This window comes from Camarhynchus parvulus, chromosome Z, assembly GCF_901933205.1.
Source record: "Camarhynchus parvulus chromosome Z, STF_HiC, whole genome shotgun sequence".
In the NCBI taxonomy this organism is placed as follows: Eukaryota; Metazoa; Chordata; class Aves; order Passeriformes; family Thraupidae; genus Camarhynchus; species Camarhynchus parvulus.
Genome location: NC_044601.1, coordinates 42804721 through 42828971, shown reverse-complemented (window position 1 = coordinate 42828971; position 24251 = coordinate 42804721). Strand labels below are relative to the sequence as shown.

The window sequence follows — 24251 nt, the reverse complement described above, 5'->3', positions numbered from 1 at the left end:
GTGCGAACCCTGCCCGCCCCTTGCCCTTTGCCCCCGCCGCTGTCCCAGCGCTTCCTGTTCCCAACCACGTGGACAGCGGGATGGCGGGCGGCGCGGCGGGCGAGGCGCAGTGCCTCAGCTACACGGGATGCAACTTCCTGCGGCAGCGCCTGGTGCTGGCCACGCTCAGCGGGCGCCCGCTGAAGATCCGCAAGATCCGTGCCAAGGAGGAAGACCCCGGCCTCCGCGGTGAGCGGCGGCACCGGCGGCCGCGGGGCAGGAGGTCGGGGGGCGGCGGAGCTCCGGCTGTGCCCGGGACCTGCTGCCGGGCAGGGGCAGACTCCCACGGGGAGCTGGACAGCCCGGGCTCCATCTGGGCGGGCCCCACCGCGGAGCGGGGACCCAGCTGCGTCTCGGTGTCTTCCCGTGGATGTGCTCTTCCCTGAGAGCCCGCGCACCCATCTCGGGTGTAGCTGTCACGCATGGGTCGCGGGACTCAGAGGGAGGAGGAGGAGGAGAAGACGGAGGAACGGCGGGGGTGGTGAAGGAGGCCGGAGCAGGGGGCTGTCACACACCCGCCGGCTCCTGCCGTCAGCCTCCCTCGCTGCCCGGCGGGTGGGGAGGGGGGAACGGGGCAGTACCATCCCCGTCCCGCGGGCTTGGCTCGGCAGCTCTGCCTTCCGCGGGGTCACGCCTTTTCTTCAGAGCGGACCATCAAGGGCCGGCGCGGGCGGCCGGGGCTGGTGCTGCTCTGCCGGGCCGCCCCGGCGGGACGGGGCTGGGCTGCCCGTCCCGCCCCACGGGGCAGCGCCGTTCGCTCCGCGCCCGGCGGGCTCTGACTGGCTCGCTGCGTGTGCGGGAACCTCTCCACCGGAGAACCGGAGCTGGTTCTCGTTCCCGTTACGGTGCCTTGGCAGTCGGGATGGCGGAATTAATTCCCTGTCTCTCGGGCCATCGTTTCTGCCGCGTGCCCATGCCCGAGCGTCGTGTGCTCCTTGTGCTGGGAGGAGCTCACGTTCATGCACTTTGAGTAGGTCACGTTTTATGCTTTGATTTTTGTCAGGGTTTGCCGAAACGGGAAAGGTGAAAGAGGTGAAATAAGTGAAATAATTTATTCTCATTTCTGCAGATTTGTTTAAGAGAAATCTTTCTTAGGGAGTACCATCGTCATTCTCATACAAAGCCTTTGGCATCCCAGGATGAATTCCATCATAACTGAAGTAATAAAACAATAGGACAGAATTTGAGGAAGAAACATTGTTGCAGTGTTCAGTTATTTTTTGGGCAAGGACCCCCTGTTATAAAGTTCACAACAGGTGTAGATACTTCTCTGTCTCCTGAGGAGCCTTGGGTGTGTAGCTAAAAATTTTACTCAAAAGCTGCCAAAGCATTCTTGTGTCCTTGACTTAACATTTTCTATGATCCAGAGTATATTTTATCACTGTGGAGCATCTGGTGGTGATGAAGTTTGTAGCTATTGCCATGTTTTTTTAAAGAGTGTTTGAATTTAGGTTTTTAAGTATGGATTCAAGTGTAAACTATGACTGTAACAGAAAAATAATAACAATAAATTCTGATTTGTGTTGATAATTCAGCATGCAGCTCTTTTTGCTTTTCATGAATAGAGCTTTTGTGAACTCTGCAACTGGTGTTCTCCAAGAGTGAAATGTGTGCTCACATGCACTCTTACACTGGAAGATGCCCCAGTGCTTATAAAGTGATATAAACTTTGTAAGTGTATAAGCTGTCATAGTTTAGAAAGAGAGCAGAACCAGTATTGGGTAACTGAGGCATCAATCATATTATGCAAATACTGACAAACTGTAAATTCTGCAGGTAGCTTTGTGGTTTAAATATCTATTACATCCTAGAATCACATGTAGAAAGAAAAACCTGATTACTGTGTAAGAGGTAACACAGGATTATTGCTGAGGGAGATCTGCAGCCTACAAACAATTATGAAGATGCTGTTGGCTCTTAAAACTAACTGGGTTTTGAACTCTGCATATATTCACCTATCTTCCTTGATACTGACCCTGTACCATACCGGGATACTAGCATTAGAATGCTAGCATATTCTTGCTGGGATGCCTTTTTTCAGGTGTTTCTGTTTTGGTTTAGTTTTGTTTTTTGGGGGTTTTATTTATTTGTTTGTTTATTTTGGTGTGTGTTATTTCCTTTTTGGTTATGGTTGGTTGGTACTTTCGGTTTTAGTTTGGGTTAAATCTGCTTATCCTTTTCATTGTCTCTGGGTGAGAGTCCACACAATTGAGAGAAACTGAGGAATCATTTCCACACAAACTGCTATAGTATAGTGAACACAGTAAGCAAGAAAAGAGGCAGTGGGATGACTTGTGGTTCTCTAGCCCTATGTCCAAAACTGTTTTGGACATGGAAAATTTTAGATTCTGCAAACAACTAATTTTGTTTGTGGAACAGATATGCAGCAGCAGCACTTCACATCTAAATGTCCCCTTCTTTTAAGCTAACACTTCTACAGAGAATAATGTGAAGCTGTTATTAGTTTGTCAAGCTTCAGTATATGGGGTCCTGTTTGCTATGATTTGTCTGTTTTGCTTGGTACTGAGCAAAATGTAAATTGTCAAAAGTTTTGTCCTGGACAAGAGCAATCCCTCAAGCCACTGGGGTCAGAAATGTCCACTTTTATTATATGCTGTGTGCCAGGGAGAGGAGTGTGACTAGTCTAGCTGCCCCATCTGAGGGCATCTCAATTGATTTGAGATGAGCGTAAGTGTGGAGGCTCACATTAACATCTCTGTTTTTACAGAGAATTGCCTTTTCACATGTGGTGGCATTATACCACAACTTGATGAGTGAGAGTAGCCTTACTGTCATGGAAGGCAGGAAAGGGTAAAAGTACAAGTAAGGTGTTGAACTTCTAAAAAACTTTACAATTCTGTCTGTGCTCTACTCCTTAGATTTTGAAGCAAGTTTTATTCGCCTGATTGACAAAGTGACCAATGGCTCACGGATTGAAATTAACCAAACAGGTGAGATCTGGTTCTTTTCTGCTTGGCTTCCAGGATTTATCAGTTTCTGCAGTAGAATGGAAGTCTTATCTTGATAGAGGTAGGTGTTCAGATCAGACTGACTGAGAAGATCAGAAATAACAAAGTTGACAAGTTTTGTAATAATTGATCAATGCAAGAGGGTCAGTGCTCTACCATAATGCAGGGAGCTAAGGAGGCTCTATCGCCCAAGAAATTTAGAAAAATTAGTATTTTGTTAGGTATGCAGGATTTTCACAGTAGGCAAAGGTTTCTCTGTACCAGAATTGGTTTTTGTAGAAGAAAAAGAAGATTTACCCTCTACAGAGGCAAACTTCTTAGCCAGACTGCTTGCTTACTCATGTTTAGAAAAGAATTTTGATTAGAGTGAAAAGCATTTCATGTGAAAACTCAGACTCACCTGGTCTGAGGTTTTTGGTTTTTTTAAGGATTGTAATGATCTTTAGTTGGTAAGTAAGACAAATAAATTAGCATCAAATATGCCAAGACTCCAATGACCTAATAGACTGATGGAGGTTTAGCTTCTGTGGAGAATAATAATTGCTTATATCAGCATTTTGGAGATTGCTAAGGGATCCTTGGTTTTAGGGGGAGGGGAAAGGAAGAAAATGGTGTGCAGGACAGACAGACACTCATGTGTTGACTCACTTATTAGCTGCAGATATGTAAATAGTGTGCTGGAAGTGCTTTAGCCTTCCATATAGTCTCCTGCCTCCAATTTGCCTCATATGTTGCTACAAAGTATTTTTGTGCTGTTTTAATGGCCAGTGTTTTGCAGTGCTCTCATTTGGTTTGCTCCCCTGGCCCCTCCTCAGGTACAACCTTGTACTATCAGCCTGGTCTTCTGTACGGAGGCTTGTTGGAACATGACTGCAGCCCCAGCCGTGGCATTGGCTACTACTTGGAAAGTCTGCTCTGCTTGGCACCTTTCATGAAGCATCCATTGAAGATTGTCTTGAGGGGAGTGACAAATGATCAAGTAGATCCTTCAGTAAGTAATTAAGTTTAAATATCAGAGAAGGATTTTTTTCCCCCTAAAATAACAAGATTGGGAAGAAATGTCTGAAACATGTTGAATTTTTAGCATCCCTCACATCCAGAAGTATCCGTTGTTGCTGCATTAGTAAACTCTCTGAGTCAAAGAAGCACCTGCTAAACTAGAGTGTATCACGCTCTGAACTTCAGTTTGTAATCCCCCTGACTGAGCTGACGTTCAGTTCTGTGTGGCTTCTGTCTTCTCCCCTGCAAACTCCTTTTAAATGCATTGTGAAGCCCTAACATAGGCTTGGTTCTTCTCTTTTCTTAGAATTTCAATGGATTATTTCTCTTGCCCTACAGTTGTATTTACTCTATAAAGAAGAAAGTGTCTTCAAAATATGAGTGCAAAAAGGAAGGAATCTTTCTCTTCTGTTGGGCTCTGGACATAGTCACGCCACTGCTGCTTCAAGCCTTCTTTCTGTTAGAAACAGGAGGCACATGGTGATTAAGCAATTACAGTAGCAAAAGTATGTAATAACTCTAGTTCTTCAGAAATATGCCAGAAACTGTGGTAGGTCAAATGGCTATGAAATGCTTGCCTTGGTTTCTATTTCTGATCTGCAGTCCTTTGTTTTGTACCAGTGTTGTTACAGAAATGAGCTGTGGGGAGATATAATCAGAACGCTGAAGTAATGATTAGTGGTCGCGTGAAATATTTATTTTTCTCCAAAAACTCCAAACATAAACTTATACTTTTAGAGAACAGCATTACTCTTTACTTTTTGAATGGTGATTGGACGCTGCCTATTTTCCTCTGAGTAAATTAAGGACACATTGTAATCTGAAAGTGTAACCAGTTTAAATGAATACAAATACCTGTGAAGTCTAACTACAGATAGTACACGAGCCCCTGAGTCCTGCTCGAATTTATGACTTTTCAGTTGTGTTTCTCTGGTCATTTAAAAATCTCACTCTCACCTGTGGCTCTGTGAGACATCCTCATGAGTCAAGGGATGATCAAAGTGGGTTGTACACAGCACTATAAGAAAAAAAGAGGAAGTATTTTTTGCTGCCTTTTCAGTCATTGTGATTAAAAGTACTTATTGTAACGGGTAAGCATTAAGAATCAAAGAAGTCCTTTTTTGTTGGCTGTTTAATCACAATGGAGAAATTCTTGCACTAATCTGGAGATGGAGAGTAGTCCAATGTTCATATTGCTTTCAAGTAAATTTGGACACTCATCTAAACAATAAAGTCTTGATTCTGGGAATTATCTCCTTTTGGGCATCAGTTGCATGGGCCCAAGATTAAACTATTTAGTTCAAATGGGTGCAAGAATTAAGGCCATTTTGTGCTTGAAGGGTGCTTGCTCTTGCCAAAACTTAGACAAGTGGGTTGGCATACATCAGCTGACTCCCAAGTTCTGTATGCTGAATGTAAATCAAATGCGTGTAAAGAGTTACATCTTAGTTTCATTGTGCTATAGTAGAGGCTACGTTTTAGTTTTAATGACAACACAGTAACAACTTCAGTTACTGTGACTCAGCTCATACTTGCTAACTGTTAAGTAGTTGTAACTGAATACCCGGTCCTAAAATTGGTTTCACCCTGGCTTATGTCTGTTTAACTTGCCTGAGTAAACATTAATCCTGGCGCACACCAATAAGGTACTTAAAAGACTTCTACAAGTTGTTTGGTATAACGTATGTCTCTGCTGGTTTCTGAGACTAAAAGCACAAATTTAAGTGTTACCCTAATTTATTTGTATGCTTATGTAAATGGAAACTTGGTTTTAATCGATTTTGGTTTTTATTTTTCTGTAGACAGAGGGTGTATATAAACTCAGTGAACAGTTATTTCCTCTGCTTGCCCCAAAAGAGGTGCTTGAATTTGTTTATCTATCTGTATGCTTTCTGCTTTCCAAAGGTGGAAGGGCAAACCAGTGTGACTACAGTGTGGAAGCTTAGGTGTTTTACCTGCTGCTCTTCATGTAGCAACCTCTCTATTTCAACCTGGTAGGTTGTATTGGATTTGCATGGCTGGATTTTGTGAGCTGGGATGCTACAGACGTGGCTTCTGTAAGAAGCTGACCAAAGTTTTGACTTCATCTGACAGAGGCCACGTCGGCTGGCTCAAAGACAGACCCACTGCTGGCCAAGTCTGAGCCCATCAGTGATGGTGGTAGTACTGCTGGGGTAACAGCTTTAAGGAGGAAGAGTGAGGGGGTGGAACTGTGGAATAATCTGGAACTGGAGAGAAGAGTGAGAATGCATGAGAGAAACAGCCCTGGAGAGAGCAGGGTCAGTGAAAAATGGGAGGAGTTCTATGCACTGGAGCAGAGATTCCTCTGTAGCCCATAATGAAGACCATGGTGAGGCAGCTGTCCTCCTGCAACCCACAGATGCCAACAGCAGAGCTTATGTCCACCTGCAGCCAATGCAGGGCCCCACGTTGCAGGTGGAGCAGGTGGATGCCTGAATGTGGCTATGAACCCATGGGAAGCCTGCACTGGAGCAGAATCCTGGCAGGACCTGCAGGCCTGTGGAGAGAGGAGCCTGTGCCAGAGCAGGTTTGCTGGCAGCACTTGTGAACTCATGGGGAATATGCACTGGAGCAGTTTTTGAAGAACTCTAGCCAGTGGGAGGCAAGTAGCAGGAATATGTGTGCAACCAGGGGAGTGTGACCTTTCTTTCATGGTGGCAGTGAACAGGTAGGCTGACCCACTGTGTTTTGTGAAGTCTGCTCTCAGCACTGAGATCTTGGCTTTTACACAGCCATTTACACAGAAGTATTTGTGGGATGTGATTGCTATGTCATTTGAGTTTTCACCAGAGACATCCTTGTCAGGTGCATGCAAGGGAATATTGTGGATCTCCTGCTGTGAGGACAGTAGAAGAGGTTCAGGTGAGGGGAAGAGTTTCTAAAGGACATCTTGTAGAAGTAAAACTTTAGCTGAGTTCAGTGAGGCACAGGTCAGGCTGCGTTCCTGGAGTATAAGAGCATGTGTTTACTGTGGTGTTTGTTTACATACATTAATAGCCCTCCAATAGGGTGCAATGCAAAGCTCTTTGACAACTGGCATCACTCCTAAAGAGTACCGTGGCCACTGAACATGCACTTGTTCCAAGTGGGACTGTGCTGAGATTATTAAAAATAATATCCATATTATTTGCCTTATTAGACACTGGAGCAAATCAGCCTGAGAAGTTGTGAATGCCACAACCCCTGGCAGTGTTCAAAGCCAGGTTGGACAGGGACCTGGTCTAGTGGGAGGTGTCCCTGTCCATGACAGGGGCAAGTGGAACTAGGTGATCTTTAAGGTCCCTTCCAACCCCAAAACATTCTATGATTGTATGATAATACTGCACAGTATTACTGTGTGAGTGATACATCCTGAATGGGTGAAAGGAATACTACTTGCTCTCACTTGTCAGGAAGAGATAAGCCTTTGGAATACCAGCCTGGACTATTCATTGGCAGTCTACACTTGCAGTGTGTTTTTCTGTGCTGCCACTGGTGAGATCTAACCCTGGGTAGCTTGTGGGACCAACCATGTGGGACTGGGTTGAGGCAGTTTAAAGTTTCTCTGTCTAATGATTATGTATACAGAGGATGCCCTTTGTAAGGTGCCTTTTTGAAGGGAATGGAGGTGGCACGCAATTGATAGCTCCTATTTCCTTTCCTTCTCTATGTATTGTTATTCTGACATTTAGATATAACTGCAGTACCCTATTTTAGAGTAATCATTCTTGATGTTTGTGTTTCCACATGTTAAAGTTTTTTACAGCTATACCATGGGGGTTTGAGTTCAAATGACTGTCATGCTGACATGAGACTAGTATAGGAAGTCTTAGCTTAGGAGCAGTAATTGTCAAACAATCAGAATTCAACAGTTGTCTGTAGAAAACAAGAAGTTTTTCCTGCTGAGCTTCCTTCCCACAGTTCTTTCTTCCATGTTAAACTCTGATTTTCCCCTTCCCCTTCTCCCAGTCTAGGCCCTTTTTTGTGAAACATAACACTGTATGTTAGATAGGCTCAATGATATGTGCAATGCCAATGGATATACAGGCCAACTGGTGCTTTTCCTTTTCTTAGGTATCTGTGTGCTGCAGGGTCTCTATTTTGTTGTTTGGTTTTTTTTTTAATATCTTTGCACTGGGTAAGGGATTCTTAAAGTTACTTTTCTACCTTTTTCTTAGCTACTGTAGATTTATTTAAAGGGAAGTGATAAGTGATTTGCATTTATACAACTTTACAAATAAGCAATATTTACGTGAGTTAGAATGTTGTCATTTGTGGTGAGGTGTACCATCAGTTGTATGATGCATCTGTTTAGATGCAACTTGGTGTTGTGCTGTCTGTTCTGGAAATGGAATAACTGCCCTCCAAGGGGAGCTAAGGGATGGGGTTTATGGCTGACGATAGGCAAAAGGATAGAAAAATGGGTTTACAGCTCAGTTCAGCTGCTGTTTTGTAATTTTCAGTGAACTGCTTCACATCCTGCCCAACTCCCTGCTTGTCTGGGAGGCAGAACAGCCTTTTCCCATTCTTAAAATACTGCTGATTGCATCCTCTGTTTAAGCAGCAAAATTGGAACAGTCAGTCTTATTATTTGTCTGTCTGGTACCTCTAAGTATTATGCCTGGAATTTTTCTGAGGACTGAAAACTACAAGTAGTCTTGAAGTTTTTTGAGTTCTTAACCTACACAGTAAAATTTTTATTTTTTACTGGTGTGTTTTGTTTCATGAGAAGGAGGAAGAAACATTGTGTAATTTTAATTTGAACCAGATCAGCTTGTTGAGACTTCTGCCAGTGGTATTCACATGCTTGTGCACATGCATGTTAGTAAAGGCTTTACTCCAAAAGTCAAATTTCTATAGTTAATGAATACTATTGAAGGGCCAAAGCAAGGTATCCTGGCTTTAAAAAAATGTAAACCTTTTAAGTTAAAAGAAGTTAAGCATTGGCTTGCAGTTTTGTTTATTTTAATGTAGACATTCAAATATTGATACTAAAAACAACACCAAATGTCTTTCTGTAAAAAAGGAGATATATTGTCCAGCAGGATTTGAAAATGAGAACTACAACATACACTCATAGCTCCTCAGGTACCACTAACAAAATGTTCACAGATTTGTAGATGAGGCATGTGCTGCAATTTTGTCAGTGGCTTGTGCACTCTTCAGAGCAGAGTAAATGAAATTCAAGAATTATGAATTTTGGCTGAAGGTGTGGAAAGAGGGTGCTTTTTATCTGCCTCCTCAAATACTGTCTACCTCATGACTGTTTCCTTCATCTGTGTTTATCTTTTCTTTGGTCATGCTGTCCTGATCCTGTCTCTCCACAGCTATTTGTCTTGGGTACCCCCCTGTGCTGTTGCACTGCTAAATAATTTATATCATGTTTGGCAACACTACTGAAGTTTCAGAAGAGGGAAGAAGAGGGCAGTCCCTGTAGTCTTAGGAATTAGGAAGTGAAATGGCAAGGATAATTCTGTTCAGACCTGGACCTGGTGAGCACCTGGCTTAAAAGGGAATACACTGATGATGTGTTACCCTCTTCAGATTCTTTTAAGTGCTTGAATATAAGCTACCTATAAGCTTCTGTTTCTTAGAAACAGGTAAAAAGAAATTGTTGATAGAATGATCTTTCTGCCAAGTCAAGGGCCTGCTCTTGCAGTGATGATTGAAAAAATGCAGTGGTCCTTGCATTAATTTGTTTAGCTATAGGAATTTTTTCGTAATGACAGAAGAATATCATTTACTCAATAACATAGGAATGTTCAGAGAAATGTTTCACTGTTCAGAGAAATAAGTACTGTGTTTTACATAATGGCATTCAGAATCAGGCTGAGGAAGAAAGGCAGAATAGGAAATTCTATCTGCCAGTAATTTGTTCTAGGAATTTTTTTTTTTAGTAATGATGTGGTAGGCTAACTAGATTAAGCTCTCTGTGCTGCATTCCCATGTTTTCCCATAAAATACCTTCTATGAAGAAGACTTGTCTCTGTTAGTCACCTCATAATTTTGTGATTTTTTAAATTACTGACTAACCTAACTTCCAATAGAAAGTCTGTTCTTAAAATTCTGTGTTCCACATAGGTTGATGTCCTTAAGGCAACAGCTCTACCCCTTCTGAAGAAGTTTGGAATTGATGGTGAAAGTCTGGAAATCAAGGTAAGATAGTTTGTTCCTTTCTTTTCAAGCATGTGTTGAAATTATGCTCCTGCATAATTTCATAAAAGCCTGGGGCCATGTTCTTGCTGTGGGTTTCTGTCTCTAACAGATAATTCGTCGTGGCTACAAGCCACACAGTGATAGAGGGGGTAAGGAGAAAGTAGTGACTTTCCTGAGTCTCCAAAGAAGACTTAGAAACCTTTTTGCTTTTTGTTGCTTTTCAGATCATTTATTATCTTTTTATTTCTACTTGTTCATTCTGCCCCATGCTTGGGGCTAAGAATTAAAAATGGTATCATTAACTTGTTTCACCTGTAGGAGAGCTGAATCTGTGTTTGGGTTGTTGAGGTTTGTCTCCAGTTTGGAAAATAGAGGAAAGAAGCTTTTCTTGAAGACTACAGTCGTCAGAGGCCCAGTAAATCTGAATACAAAACAACATTTGGGTTTCTTTTAGGTGGGAGAGATGTGTGAGGGGTCTGGCTGCACTGCTGGGGCCTGCTGGTGCCTTGCTCTGCAAAGGCTCGCCCATCACCCCCACCCTGCCCACAGCCCAAGTGCCCATGTCATTGTCCTGGCACTGTCAGCCTCTGCTCCTGTGACCCTGCAGCAGGGCTGGCCTTCAGCTAGTCACAGCCCTGCCCTGTCTGGCTGTGGGCCTCCCTACCCAGACCCACTCACTGGCCCATGTCCCATCTCCATCCTTGGCTTGGAATGGTGGGACTGGGTCGGGCTAGACAGACTTGTTAGTGGGAATGAGTTCATTCTAGTCACTCACATACAGAATATTCTGAGTTGGAAGGGACCTGTAAGGATCATCAAGTCCAAATCTTAAGTGAATGTTCCATATGGGAATCAAAGCCACAACCTTGGCATTATCAGCACCATGCTGTAATCAACTGAGCTCAAATCAAATAGTTCTTGTCTCCTCAGCAGCAAAGTGCAATCTGCTACTAGAGACAAGTCTTAAGCCAAGGTTGATTTAGTAAAGATGTTTTTGTTTGGTTTTGCACTGTTTCCTGTTGAGAAGTCATGCTTTACTTTACTTGAGAGGAACAAAGAAATCAATGCTTGCTTTTAGTTTTGATGCGAAATCATTTCTGCTTTTAGGATGTGGTTTTCTTGCCTGTATTCACAAAATGCCCCTTCTTAAAACATTTTATTCTCTGAGAAATAAAAGTGAAATTTTGGGGTGTATGGGTACATTTTTTGTACTATTTACTGATCTGTTTTTTTCCTCCATTATTTGCTCTAGATCAACCGAAGAGGAATGCCTCCCAAAGGGGGTGGAGAGATACTGTTTTCTTGCCCAGTGAGAAAGGTCTTGCAGCCTGTTCAGTTCACAGACCCTGGAAAAATCAAGCGCATCAGAGGAACTGCGTATCCTTGTTGTTTGTCTGTCTGTTTTTCTATTTTAAATGGGTTTGCTTATTAAAAAGAACTAGTTTGGAAGTCATAGAAGTGCACCAACCTTTCTGAGCATGTATCTAGGTAACACAGGCCAACATTACACAGAGGGGTCATATTCAGGACTGTGCTTCAAAACTCCTGTGTTCAAAACATTGCTATTCAAAAAGCATCTGTAGGCTATTGAACAAATTCAAAGCTGAATGGCACTATTTAAAATCTTTTCAATAGCAAGAAAAAGTTAAAACACCTTCCATCACATAATGTAGGAGCGCTTAAAGTAATCTTACTTTGTGTGTAAATTCAATAGTAACCAATGTAGTTCAGTTGGGCATTGAATAGGTGACATCTTGGCAGTTACCAGTTTTGCAGAAGTTAGATGGGGTGATAGTTTAGTGTGAGAGTTAAATCTTAGTTCAGTTTACACCTTGCAGCACACACTGAGCTTTTTGGTGTGTTCTGAAAGAAAGTTCTTTGGCTCTTCACCTTTGGTGGCACCAGTGCAGGTGGAGTGGAGGAGGTTTTATTCCACCTGGAGATAAGGGCACAAAATACTCTTGTGAACTCCTTACTTTTTCAAACAGCTGCAAATCTAGCCAATGTTTTGGATTATTTCTTTTTGACTTTATTTTTCTCTTGTGGCCTTTGTATGGTATCTGTCATGAATCTGTTGTCATTGTAGAAAGAAAGTAGAAATCCCTTACATGAAACTGTCTTAAGCAGTGGCCAACATGTAGTTTAATTTGTGTTTGAGAGTCCCAAACATGATTTGGCATTGATTACTCAAAAAGAAAGCAGGAATGAGGTCACGTTTTCTGCCAGAGGTGTAGATTTGCAGCCTATTTCTTCTTTTAGTTTATGGCATACCATCACAACTGTGTGTATAAGCTGGATGTTTTGACTACCTTGTCCAATTGCAGCATTTAGATAGGTACAATAATGCCAAGCAATAGCTGTTTTACTGGATACATGTGCTGTAGAACAAAAAGGAGGCAGCTCATTGTGCTTTTGGTGATAGTTGCTGTGGTATATTGGTGGAGGAAGTAATTTTCTTATGCTTCCATTCTGCTCTGTAGTAAGTAGATATATTTCTGTGTGGAGAGGAAGCAATGATCATGACTTTACTGCCATTGTTCTAAATTGACATTAATATGCAGCACCATTCTGGACTACTTTGACTGATGTATCTGATTGAATTCTGAACTTCTACCTTGCTGTAGGCTTTCCTGGGCCTTTTCTCAGGAGTATAGGTTTGCTTTTAAGCATGGTGAGAGGCAGACCCATTTTAGTTTAGCTATTAAGTGGTCCTTCAAGGCAATAGAATACAAAACATCTGGAAGGATAAATCCTTATGTCTTTTTTATGTGTACTTTTGTTCCTCCAAGATTCATCTGAGTAAATCTTCCTCACAGCTGTGGAGATTTGTATTACAGCAGCCTTTTATATAATCCAAAATACTGAGTGCATCAACTGTGCAAAACAACCAGTTTTCTGATTATTTTTTAGTGATTTTGCTTTAAGGTCCTAAAGTTTTGAGTCTGCCTACTTCACAGAAGATGCTATAGAAATTTGTAGAAAAGAAAATTCTTCCCTGACAACTAGGAGTTTGGAGAGTGTATTTCTCTGCATTGCTGTAGGAATGTATGTGCAGATGGGTAGAGCATGAGTCTGCATTATAGTTGGGCTGGAAGTTAAAGCATAATGTGCTTTGTACATTTGAAGATCTTTTGGGAGTTCCTCTAAAGCAGCACCTGAGTACAAGATCAGAAAGGCTGTTCATCTCTTAGGGACTATGAGGAGGTGGGTCAGGGTGGGTGGTAAGATGGTAGGTTCTTTCCTGGAACTTTCAGATGCTGAATGACTAGACAACTAGTGAATTTGATAGTCTCAAACCACTGCAAAATAGTTGGAGATAGCAAAGATATTTTTCTTAGAGCCTTTTTTTTTTTTTTTTTGTTAGAACATTTGTCTTAAATTTCTTATTCATCGTCCCAGGATTTTTTTGCTGCTAATTCACAGAAACTTCACTCAGGATCGTGTTTGAATAAACTATGAAGAACAGAGCACGTGGGACTTCCTCCATTATAAGAAAGTACAAGATGACAGAACAGCAATATAAATTTGATGAAGGGCATTTTCAAGATAGATGTTTACTTGGTTGTAATCTGTTCTTCAGCACGTTGTGTGTACTTCAGTTCAAGGTATATCAATGAAAAGCCTGTTGAAAGTACTTACATGCATATGGTTCTCTAGGTACAGGAACATGGACAAAAGCTCATGCATAGCTGTATAAAGCGCATGTTTTCTGAAATAATGCGCTGGGGCCTCTTCACTTTGTCAGTCTCTGCTTTCAATTTTTTCCTGTGATTACAATGGATTTCTTAGCTCAGAAATGTAGATACTCTGTCCGAGTGTCACCACAGATGGCAAACAGAATGGTGGAATCTGCAAGGGGCATCCTGAATAAATTCCTCCCAGACATCTATATCTACACAGACCATATGAAGGGGGTCAACTCTGGAAAGTGAGTATCCAGAATTTACAGGAAACAGACATGTTATTCTGCATTTGTTCATTTGCTAGGGTGTCCTGATCTAATTTTACTGAGTTTTAGATCACAGTCTTCTATTTTGTTGATTTGAAATAAATATTTCTCACAAAGAAAGAACGGGTGATTCACTAGATACATAACAGGGATAGATGTGTTTTCTTAAGCAAGGAATGAAATACATCACTACTGCCAGTAAAGGCAATTTGAGCTCCCTTCATTTTTAAGTCTGTTGCTTTGAAGAGAGATTAAGATCAAGGTGTCATGATATGTTCAGGAAACCAAGATTCAAAGTTGACTATACACCTTCTGATGGAAATGATAATATTAAGGATGGGACCGAGGTGTTTTAAGGAAGTGTTAAAGCAGTATGGGTTGTCTTCTGCTGAATGGCTGAAGGAGTGTCCTCTCACTAGCGAGGACTGGAAAATTAATTTATTGTACTTCCACAGATTTTGTTTAGTGGCAGAACACAAAAGCGGTGGATGCGATTGAGACAATTTTGCTGGTATCTGTCATCTCTGATGTCTTCTTCCTTGAAGTTATTCTGGATAACTCATTTGACAGTTTTCTGTCTGTATGCTCAAATGCAGGCATGCATGTTTCCTTTCACTGTTTCTGCTTTTTGAAATATTTTGTTAAAATTTTTTAGATTAAAAAGTTTATGAACCTAGAAATTGTTGAAGAAATTCTTACTATTTTTTGTCTTTTCCAATCCTTCATCATATTTAATATGCCAGGATTGTAACTTTAATGGCTCCAAACTGCTTACAGGATCAGAATTGCAAAAATATTTCTGGGAGCTGTGTAGTTTTGCGGTCTCAACTTTGTTTTTCATCTGTTTATGAAATTTAAAAAGTCACATTATTTGGGGCAGCAACATTATTTTTACTACATGAAGCTTATGGAGAGAGGTAAACAGTAGCATGGGAAAAGGAACTGAGTCACTTTCAACCTGGCTGGCTGGGTTTCTGATGCTATTGTGACATTCACCTTAAATATGAATCCAGTATGATAGCAGTATCCTTGATACTAATTAGTCTAATTTTGCTAAATATTGCGGCTTCCAGGGGAAAGAGCTGAAGCCTTAAAGAAGGGTAGTTTTGGTCTTGAATGTTGCAGAGAAGAAACACCTGATACCTTTGAAATGTTTATCAAACACAAATTATATACATGTGAGAAGTACCCTCCTCTATTAAAAAAACCCCAAACATTTCTGAGGTTTGTATGGCTCTTCATTTTCTTTTTCATTTTCATGTTTAAAGAGTTTGGCCCAGGAATAGCCAACAGAGAGAGTTTTGTGGCAACTGGTACTGGGTTTAAGTACAGTTGTTAATTTTCTTTTTCCAGTGTCAATCTATTGCATCAAACAGGATGTTTGTCATTGTATGGGAGGATCCATTTATGACTTGAAGTTCTTGGCTCATTACTCCAATTTTGTCCTTAAATCAAATGTGCTTTTTCACTTTCTTTCAGGTCACCAGGTTTTGGCTTGTGCCTTACTGCAGAAACCATCAATGGCACTGTTCTCAGTGCTGAGCTAGCCTCAAGCCCTCAGGGCCAGGGAGCAGCTGTGCTTCCTGAGGAACTGGGCCAGAATTGTGCTAAGCTGCTGCTTGAGGAGGTCTACAGAGTAAGTGGCCAATATGTTTTGTATATTTGTATATAAATGTAAGGGAAGGAGATAATAAAATAGTTAAAAGGATAGGTGGTTTGCTGGCACCCTCAGACAGGCTCAGATCCAGGCGGAGAAAGGATCTCATGCTGCCAGTGTCTTTTTCATCCAGGTAACGAGTGGTTTTGCATAGTTCCTTTAACAGTGTAATGACTTCCTGGGGCATGCTATTTCCAATGTCTGATATGTGTTGTTATGAATCACGGGAGTGGCAAATTCTTCTTCTGTTGCTTTCTGTCTGCAACAGAATTCAATTAGCTTCACATGGACTGTTACTCTTCTAAATAATATGGGTGGGTGACATAGTCTGTGCTTCTAAACTAGTGGTTGGAATGGGACATTATGAGAGGAAGAACATAGGAGTGACAGAAGGGAAAAAAAAACTTGTCAAGGCTCTGTGTTGACCACTTTATGATGATGATGATGACAAAGTTAAATGTGCTGAGAATTGTTGGCTGTACGAAGAATTGTCTTAATGGGTTGTTGGAAGAGAGCTAGGATGGTGTTTACTTAGGAATCCTAAGTGCATCACAGTTCTCTTCAGAATAGATTTTTTCTGTATTAAAATGATTTTCATTTGTGGCAAGAATTTCAGTGGATAAGCAGCTTTCAGTGTTACAAATGATTTGGCAAACAGCACCCTGATGAGTTTCTGATTTAATAAAGAATCTTCCAGCTGCTTTGTTTTTTATCTCCGCAGATGTTTAAATAACTATGTTTTAGCATTGATAAAACATGTTTGGCCTTTAGGAGGCAGTCATCTACAAAATTTGCTCATTATTTAAAAATACAAGTAGTTACTCTGAGCTGTAATAAGCTATGTGACTTCGCAAAGTGTTAAAACTGCCATTATTGAGATTCTATTTTAGAGAATGCAATTAAATATAAAAAAGCCCCTCAACTTCATAATTCACATCCATACCTGTGTTAGATTGTTCATCTGTGCCCATTTTATTTTTCTCTTTCCCTGTTGCAAATCTTTTATCTGTTTGAATTACTAGTTGGCCACTTTTTCCAGTCTTCCATTAATATTTTGTCTATGTTTATTCAGCATATAAACCATGTTGCTAAAGGACTTTTCTGGCCCAGGCTTCTTGTCTCACAGAAATGCCACCACCAAAATGTTCTTCCTGGATTGCTGGGTACGATCCAGACCCCTTGTATTTGAAAGTCTGGCCTGTGTGGAGAATGTAGTCACAGCTAGTGACGGAAACATCTGTCGGTTTCTGCAATGATGTATGTCATGTAGTTATTTTTATTTCAGGCATGAACTGCAAAAATCTTTTGCACATTTGTTTATGTACATGTCTTGGAAAACATCTTCTGGTAGTCATATGTCCAGACACATCAAAAATCCAGTTTCCACATACTTTTATCAGCAACAATAGGTTTTTTTTTTCCTTTGGAAACCATTTAGCACTTGATAGATTAAAAATAGTGAGGCAGTTTGTCTAGAGAATATATTTTGCACAGAGCCAGATGTCAGAGAATTTACAAAATGAAGAGGGATGGAAAGGCCTAAAGGAAGTAACTTTCTGCTTTAGTGTATGGCAGCCATTTGAATATGATGAGTCAAATTCTGCAAAGGATAGTGAGGATCTTAAGACAACAGGAAAAAAAGTTTGAGGAGGAAGCAGGGTCAGACAAGTCTTTGAATCATAAAGTAATAGGCTGTCAGGTTTCAGTGTCTTTGAAGATCAGAATCTGAGTGAGTGAGGTTGTTAGCTGTGGCTTGCTATGGTACTGCTGGTGCTGCTGGAAGACTCCTTTATGTGTGGGTGACTTCTGTCCAAGAGAGACTGAAAAATGCTGAGCAGTGTACAGTCTATTTGTCCTTCACTATAGCAGCTCGCTGTGGAAAAGTTAGTTTGCTAACATTTTTGGCTGTTGTGCTACTTTTTCACTGCAGCGCTTAGTCATTGTTTAGTGAATTCCCCTCTCCCTCCATCATGGGCAATATGATGGGGTTTGTTATGTAGTTTTCGTAATACATACTTGAATTTATCTGTGATACATGTGGTCCTACAGTACTAGCCTGAATTTTGAAAGATAAGGTTTCTTCATTTTCTTTCTTTTGTATTTTTTGGGGGTTAGTTTGTTTTTTGTTTTGGGATGGACTTTTTTATGGTGTTTTGTTTTTGGAAATTTATTTTTTGTTTGGGGTGGTTTTTTGGTTTTTTGGTTTTTTTGTTAGATCCATTTGATTTACTGTTGAATGCAAAAGGGATATAAAAACATGTTGCAAAGTGCACAGTGCCTGTTTAGGTTTAATGTACTAGTTTTTAATGTTTCTTTGCCTAGGTAAGATGTTTAGTGGAACTAAAAATCTAAAAAAAGCAAGAATAGATTACTCTGAACAGGCAGTCTTTAAGTCCCACATCTTTTTACACCACCTACTGTTGAATACAGGTCTCAAGGGAGAATTTATTTTCCTGTTTTTAGATCTTCTCTTTATGGGATTATTTTACCATCTGTGTTTTCACCTGTAGGTACTATGCTGTGGGAGCCAGGGAGGGTTGACCAGACCAGAGCACCCTGAGAGCACTGGAGACAATTCTCTGTAAAAGGCTTTAGGTGTTGGGATCACCCACAAATCTGCTGGAGTTGCAGTTACTGTTGAAAGGGGTCCAGGGTCATTTTGTAAAGTGCTTGCCATTGTGTAAAGTTTACAACCTAGGAAATCTAAGGATTTGAGTCTTGCTAAAAGTCCTTTTACTAAGCCTTCAAAAAGATATTAATTAGGTTGCGTGATTCTTGGAATCAGCCGAGGTTTTTTAATGCACATTTGTTGATGGAAACATGTCAGAGCTAATGGACAAGTAATAAGTGGCACAGTGCCTTAATTGCAGTGGCTCTGCAAGAGGGGGCAATGGAGTGACTGACTAGCATTGTCATTACAAATCCATATGCAGTTCTTTCTGAAGCTTAATTGTAGAAGGCCAGTAAGGATTTTAACTCTTGCCTTTGAAAGACATTGTTTATGGGAGCTTTATGTAGAGAGTAATTGGCAGAATGGAAAGTCTGGAACAACTGGAAAAGGATTTAATTTTTATATTCTTTGTAATAATGAAAAATAGCGGAGTGTGTGTACCTATTTAAGGCTGAATTCTTCAATGAAGAAAGGCCAAATTGCTAGGGGACCTTGAAGGGGCAGGAGGGCTAAAGCTGTTTGTTATATTGAACTAGAGCTAAAATGCATGAAGGATTTCATTGATGGCTTAATTTTCAAGATGGTCTTACTTCAGTGTAGTAAGGCTTTACTCCATTCTTCTGGGAAAAAACCCAAACCCCAAAAACCAAAATACAAACCCTCTGCAATAATTTGTTACCTTTTGCATAACAAATTATTGAGTCCTGCAAATATGTACTACACAGGTAATGGAGGAAATTGTGTGTATCCCAAAATATAACTAACACTTAGTCAAAGCTGGGCTCAAGCTCAGAAGAAAAAATCTTTTTGAAATGCTTTTGTCCAATACGCAGAATTGTGATATTTGTATGTACATGTCAGCTTTAGTATTTGTACAACATTTAAAAATGGATGGGGTTTTAAGGAATCTGTGTCTAATTGTCACAACTAGCTGGATCTGGCTCTGTAGTCAGTGTAAACAATAATGGAGAAACTGCTATAGACTGAATTAATACAATGTAGAAGCTGCATCCTACATTGGTAATGAGCACCAGCTATTTTGGAACAAATGTACCTTGGCTCTGACTTTGCCCATCCCATTTCTTTTGGGAGAGTTGTTTCTAATTTTTGACTCTTGAGTAAGTGGCAGGTGGATTGATAGAAAAAAACTTGGCCTCCTTGGGAATGTTAAGTCCTTCACTTGGCAGACGTTACTGTTCAGTCATTAGATTACAAGCAATCACTTAATATCACTGTCTGGGAACTGCGTTTGTAGGAATGGTTGCAAATGAGTGGTTTAGATCACTTAAATCGCTGGCAAAAGTATTGTCAAAACCAAGTTTTTGTATAAATTTGACGTTCCTCGAAGTTTCATGGCAAGGTTCCCTATTGGTTATTACATAGTTGAAGCTTGCAAAGAAAAATTGGGTTAGAGTGAATCTACAATGATTTATACAGAGAATGGGAGTGCAAAAAGGGTAAGGATGGAAAAGGATAAGGCTGCAGAAGGGGAAGGGAGGTCCTCCCTTTGGGTCACAAAAGTGTATCCCTTGCAAAATGTAGCCCCAGACTTGATCAACAATTTGTCTGAAGAACGTAGCAGCATTTAATTATTGACTACTGGAATGCTGACACAATCAAATACTTCTGTAAGGTGCATGTGCACCAGTGCACACAGTATGGGGAACAAACAAGATGAACTAAAGACCTGCATGCAGTCACAGGGCTTCGATCTTATTGTGGTGACAGAGACATGGTGGGATAGTTCATGTGACTGGAATGTTGGCATGAAGGGCTACACCCTGTTCAGGAGAGACAACACTGACAGTGTCAAGCTCTGTCTTGGTGAGGATGATGGGCTTATGGATCAGGATAAAACAGCAGACTAGTAAGGGTGCTTGCTGTTGTGTTTGCCGCCTAATCAGGAGGAGAAAGTGAATGAGGCCATCTACAGGCATCTGAAGCAGCCTCCAAGTCACAGGCCCTGGTTCTTTTGGGGGACTTTACTCCCTCGACATCTGCTGCAGAACCAGCGCAGTGAAACACAAACAGCCCAGGAGGCTCCTGGGAAGCATGGATGACAATTTCCTGACACAGGTAGTGGAGGATCCCCCAGGCAATGGTGTGCTGCTCAACTGATACCAACAAACAGAGAAGGCCTTGCTGGAGGTGTGACCATGAGAGTGTGGGACTCAGTTCCAGATGAGAAGAAAGCAGGGCAGCAAGTAGCCACAACCAGAGACTTCAGGAGAGCTAACTTTAGCTTCTGCAGGGAGATCTTCATGGAGAATGCCATGAGAACAAGCCCCACAGGATCCAAGAGACCTTGAGCGTGCAAGAGAGTTGGTTGATATTCAAGGATCACTTCCTCCAGGCTCAAGAACAATGCTTCCAAATGTGCAAGAAATTGGGCAAAGGGGAAGAGATCTGATGGATAAATACAGAACTCCTCTCATTATCAAGGGTAAGCAGGAAATACACAGGAACTGGAAGCAGGGTCAGGTTACTTGGAATTAATACAGAGAGGTTGTCAGAGTATGTAGAAAAGAGACAAGGGAAGCCAAGGTCCACCTGGAATTAAGTTTGGCAAAGAATGTCAAGGACAGCAAGGAAGGATTTTTCAAATACATCTCTAACAAAATGAAAAAGGATAATATGGGCCTGTTACTAAATGGAAGCAGGACCCTGTAACAGAGGACCCAGAGGAGGCAGAGTTAGTGAATGCTGCCTTTGCATTGGTCATCACTGACAAGACCAGCCCTCAGGGATCTCTGACCCAGGCGACTGGGAACAAGGAAGGCTTGAATGGAGATTTTCCCTTGCCCAAGGAGGACCAAGCTGGAGTCAGGCAAACATGGCATCCACAAGCCCATGAGCCCTGATGGGATGGACCCACAAGTGCTGAGAGAGCTGATAGACACCAAGGTGGGCAATTTACAACCATCTTTGAAATGCTGTGGTGATCAAGAGAAGTGCCTGAGGACTGGAAGGAAGCAAACATCACACTGGGCATAAAAATTGAAAGGACCCAGGGAGCTACCAGACAGTCAGCCTCACATCAAGCCTTGGAAAGGTGGTTCTGGAGGCTATTTCTATCCACATGGTGGAGAAGAAAGTGAAATAGGAGTTGTCAGCATGGATTCATTAAAGGTAAATCATACTTGACTGACCTGCTTCTCTTCCATAATGAAACAAATAGATGAATGGATGAGGGAAAAGCAGTGGATATTGTCTACCTTGACTTCAACAAGGCTTTTGACACTGTCTCTTACAACATCCTCATAGGCAAATTTAGGAAATGTGGATTAGATGAGTGGACAGTGAGGTGGATTAAGAACCAGCTGAATGGGAGATCCCAGGAGGTTGTAATCAGTAGTGTAGGGTCTGGCTGGAGGCCTGTCGCTAGTGGTGCCCTCAAAGTTCAATACTGGTCCAGTATTGTTTAACTTCTCCACCAATAACTTGAACAAATACACAAATGTCTTCTCAGTGAGTTCACTGATGACACAGAGCTGGGAGCAGTGGCCGATACCCCAGAGGGCCGTGCAGCCCTTCAGAAGGGCCTTGAGAGGGTGGAGAGATGGGCAGAGAAGAACTGTGAAATTCAGCAAAGGTGGATGCAGGGTTCTGCATGTGAGGAAGAATAACCTGGTCACTAGCAGAGGCTGGGAACTGACCCACTGGGGAATAGCTGTCTGTATCCTGGGGGACAACATGCTGTCTGGGAGCCAGCAGTGTGTCCTAGTGGCCAAGAAGGCCAATGATACCCTGGGGTGCATTAGGAAGAGCATTACCAGCAGGTTGAGGGAGTTGATCCTGCCCTTCTACTCAGCCCTGGTGAGGCTACATACGGAATGCTGTGTTCAGGACAAGAGAGGCATGGTGCTCCTGGAGCAAGTCTAGAGGAGATGACAAAGATGATTAAAGGACTGGAACATCTCTCTTACAACGGAAGGCCAAGCGAGCTGCACCTGTTTGGTGTTGAGAAGAGGTGACTGAGCGGGGACCTTATGAAGGGAGGGTGCCAGGAAGATGGATCCAAGCTCTTCTTGGTGGTGCCAGGCATTAGGGCAAGAGGCAATAGACAGAAACTGATGCACGAGAAGTTCCACCTAGATATGAGGAAGATATTTTTACATATCCTCTATTGTGCAGGTGATTGCACACTGGAACAGGTTGCCCAGAGAGGTTGTGGAGTTTCATGCACTGGAGAAACTCAAGAACAGTCTGGATATAATCCTGTGCCATGTACTCTGGGGTGATCCTGCTTGAGCAGGGAGGCTGGACCAGCTGACCTGCTGTGATCCCTTCCAATCTTAACCGTTCTGTGATTCTGTGACTAATATTTACAAAAGTATTCAGTAATATTTTCTATATGCTCAGTAGCAACTTATTTAAAAAATTAAGAGATGGCAACATTCATACTATGCTTGATGTAGTATATTTAAATAAATTCATACATGCACACAGATAGACATAAAGATGTATATAAAAAGGTTAAAAATTCTCCTCAAGTTTAGTAAAATATGTCAGATGGCTTTGTAGCTGTAAACACTTGAAGGGTTAAGCTTTGAGGGTTGAGTGTGTCAGCGCAGGCCCTGTCAACAGCTTTTGGTGATTGTTCTCCAGGTACTGAAGACTCGAGGGTTGTTGAGCTTCAAGAGGTGTACCACTTTGAGGGAGGTGCTGATGCAGCCTTCTGTGGCCTTGGAGAACTCAAAGACCCTCGCTTAGTACTGCTACCAGTAGGGTTGTGAGGTGCTTGGCTTTAGCCTTCTGTCATTCTCCATTCTGGCCACAATCTGGGTCAGTTGTTACTGGAACTTTCGTCAAAAGGTGCAGTAACAATAATATTGTTCCACCTGTGCTATGGTTTAGACAAAAATAATGTTCCAAGACTGTCCATTAGAAAACAGCAGTTTGTTAGGCAGAACTTCCTAGGAGCAGACTGTTTCTGGTAAGCTAAAAAGAAGCTTAACTGCCCAGGAGCCATTAATCAAGGTCAGTGTCTAATGAGAATTCCTGAGGAGATGGTAGAGTGGCTCAAGGGGACAGCACCACAAATGTGCATAACAGATTGCTACTGCACAGCAGTACTGGGGATGACTGACTCACTGCAGCAATGTAGGGAGCTGATGTAAGCAGTTAGGACATGATGGATGCATTGTGTTTTATTTCTTGGGACATGGTTGTCTCCATGCTGATTGAAGCTTTTGTATAAGTTGGGTTATAAAAGTAGATACTTTATAATGTTTTCAGCTCTAGAGAAATAAAACAAGCTCAGAAAATGTGAAGTTTTCATCCAAGTAAGAAGGAGCATTTTGAATTACTAACCAAACTACAACTACAGAAAGTCCAGTGTCAGGAATATCCTTAACAAACTCTTATCTGCTTTGGTATATGTTTCATTGGCAAATACAGCTGGTGAGATCTGTGGCTTTAGATTGCACCAGCAAATTCTGCAAGTACCCTGTTCACTCAAGATAAAGCAAAATTTTTATCAGTCCTATAGGCAGCATTAGGTTATGTGAACTTCATTTTGGTGTGGCAAGTTCACACGGTTAAGAGGGGAAGTACTGCTGTAAGAGCATGCTTTAGGAGTTGGGTCATGGTAGTGAATGCAACAGAGCTACTTACTTTGCTGTGCTGTAGTTCCTTGCATGTAATGTGCAGAGTTTTTTTCAGAAGAATGGAGCTGCAGTTTGTCACACAGAAAAAAGGCCATCTTGAAAATTAAGTCTTCAGTATCCCCTCTCAGAAAGGCTCTGCCTTTCTGCCTCTCACTGAGTAAATGTGCTGAGGTTGTCACATTGGCTGATTCTCTTAATCTAT

General features: G+C 41.7%; 1 protein-coding gene across 1 annotated transcript in view; it reads left to right on the top strand.

Moving 5' to 3' along the window:
* Positions 1–49: 49 nt before the first annotated feature.
* Positions 50–24251, top strand: part of RCL1 (RNA terminal phosphate cyclase like 1) — a 33012-nt gene continuing 8810 nt past the window's right edge. The window contains exons 1-7 of the mRNA XM_030969186.1: positions 50–228; positions 2919–2990; positions 3824–3999; positions 10089–10163; positions 11416–11540; positions 13966–14091; positions 15592–15748. Of these exons, the coding sequence (XP_030825046.1) occupies positions 81–228; positions 2919–2990; positions 3824–3999; positions 10089–10163; positions 11416–11540; positions 13966–14091; positions 15592–15748 (879 nt within the window). The 5' untranslated portion in view covers positions 50–80. The remainder of the gene's footprint in view (positions 229–2918; positions 2991–3823; positions 4000–10088; positions 10164–11415; positions 11541–13965; positions 14092–15591; positions 15749–24251) is intronic.